Source organism: Penaeus monodon, chromosome 15 (genome assembly GCF_015228065.2).
Source record: "Penaeus monodon isolate SGIC_2016 chromosome 15, NSTDA_Pmon_1, whole genome shotgun sequence".
NCBI classification, from domain to species: Eukaryota; Metazoa; Arthropoda; class Malacostraca; order Decapoda; family Penaeidae; genus Penaeus; species Penaeus monodon.
The window spans coordinates 1,165,154-1,165,790 of NC_051400.1; the positions used below are offsets into that span (position 1 = coordinate 1,165,154).

At 41.6% G+C, this 637-nt stretch overlaps 1 protein-coding gene across 2 annotated transcripts in view; it reads right to left on the reverse strand.

Moving 5' to 3' along the window:
- The window catches only part of LOC119581614 (chitin deacetylase 1-like), a 14,718-nt gene that overhangs the window by 3,448 nt on the left and 10,633 nt on the right, over positions 1–637 (reverse strand). For both annotated transcript variants that reach the window (XM_037929730.1, XM_037929731.1), the window contains exon 6: positions 126–331. In XM_037929730.1, coding sequence (XP_037785658.1) covers positions 126–331 — 206 coding nt within the window. The remainder of the gene's footprint in view (positions 1–125; positions 332–637) is intronic.

A 637-nucleotide genomic window follows, 5' to 3' on the forward strand; every position in this document is an offset into this window, starting at 1 on the left:
TTTTTCCACCAGGCACCGCTATGTACGAAAAAAAATATCAATACCGTATTAACAAATACTTATCTAACTAATCTCAGTTTACGTTAATCTTCCCACAAGCTTATAAATAACGCATGGATACTAACGTGATGGAATGGACCGCTATCTCGTGGCCGTCGTTCCACAGCTTCTGGACGTATTGGTAGTTGGTGTACTCGTGAGAGACGTAGAACGTGGCGTGGATAGGACAGCCGTTGGGATTGGTTCTCGACTCGGTGAACAGCTGATTGTAAATATCCCAGTTCTCGTAGTTCACCGCATCGTCGAAGGTGATTGAGATGACTTGGGGAACCTAGAGGGGGGGGGGGGAGGGTGAAAGGGAGGATTCGGTGAATAGCCAATTTGCAAAGCCGCTGCGTGTTACTACAATCCCTGGCGTGTAGAAGCGGTATTTAAGAACGATCTTGCGCAAGAAACCTTAAAATCTATGTAGGATGGAATCATGTTGGAGTTTTTGATTAAAAGTATTCAAGGTATTACTACATAAGCCCAAAAAAGTATACCATTGATAAAAAATAAAGTAATTGCATTGATTAAAATTAGATAAACCATACAGCATAACTTCAACGGATTACACCTCGTAGCTTTTAACATTTTG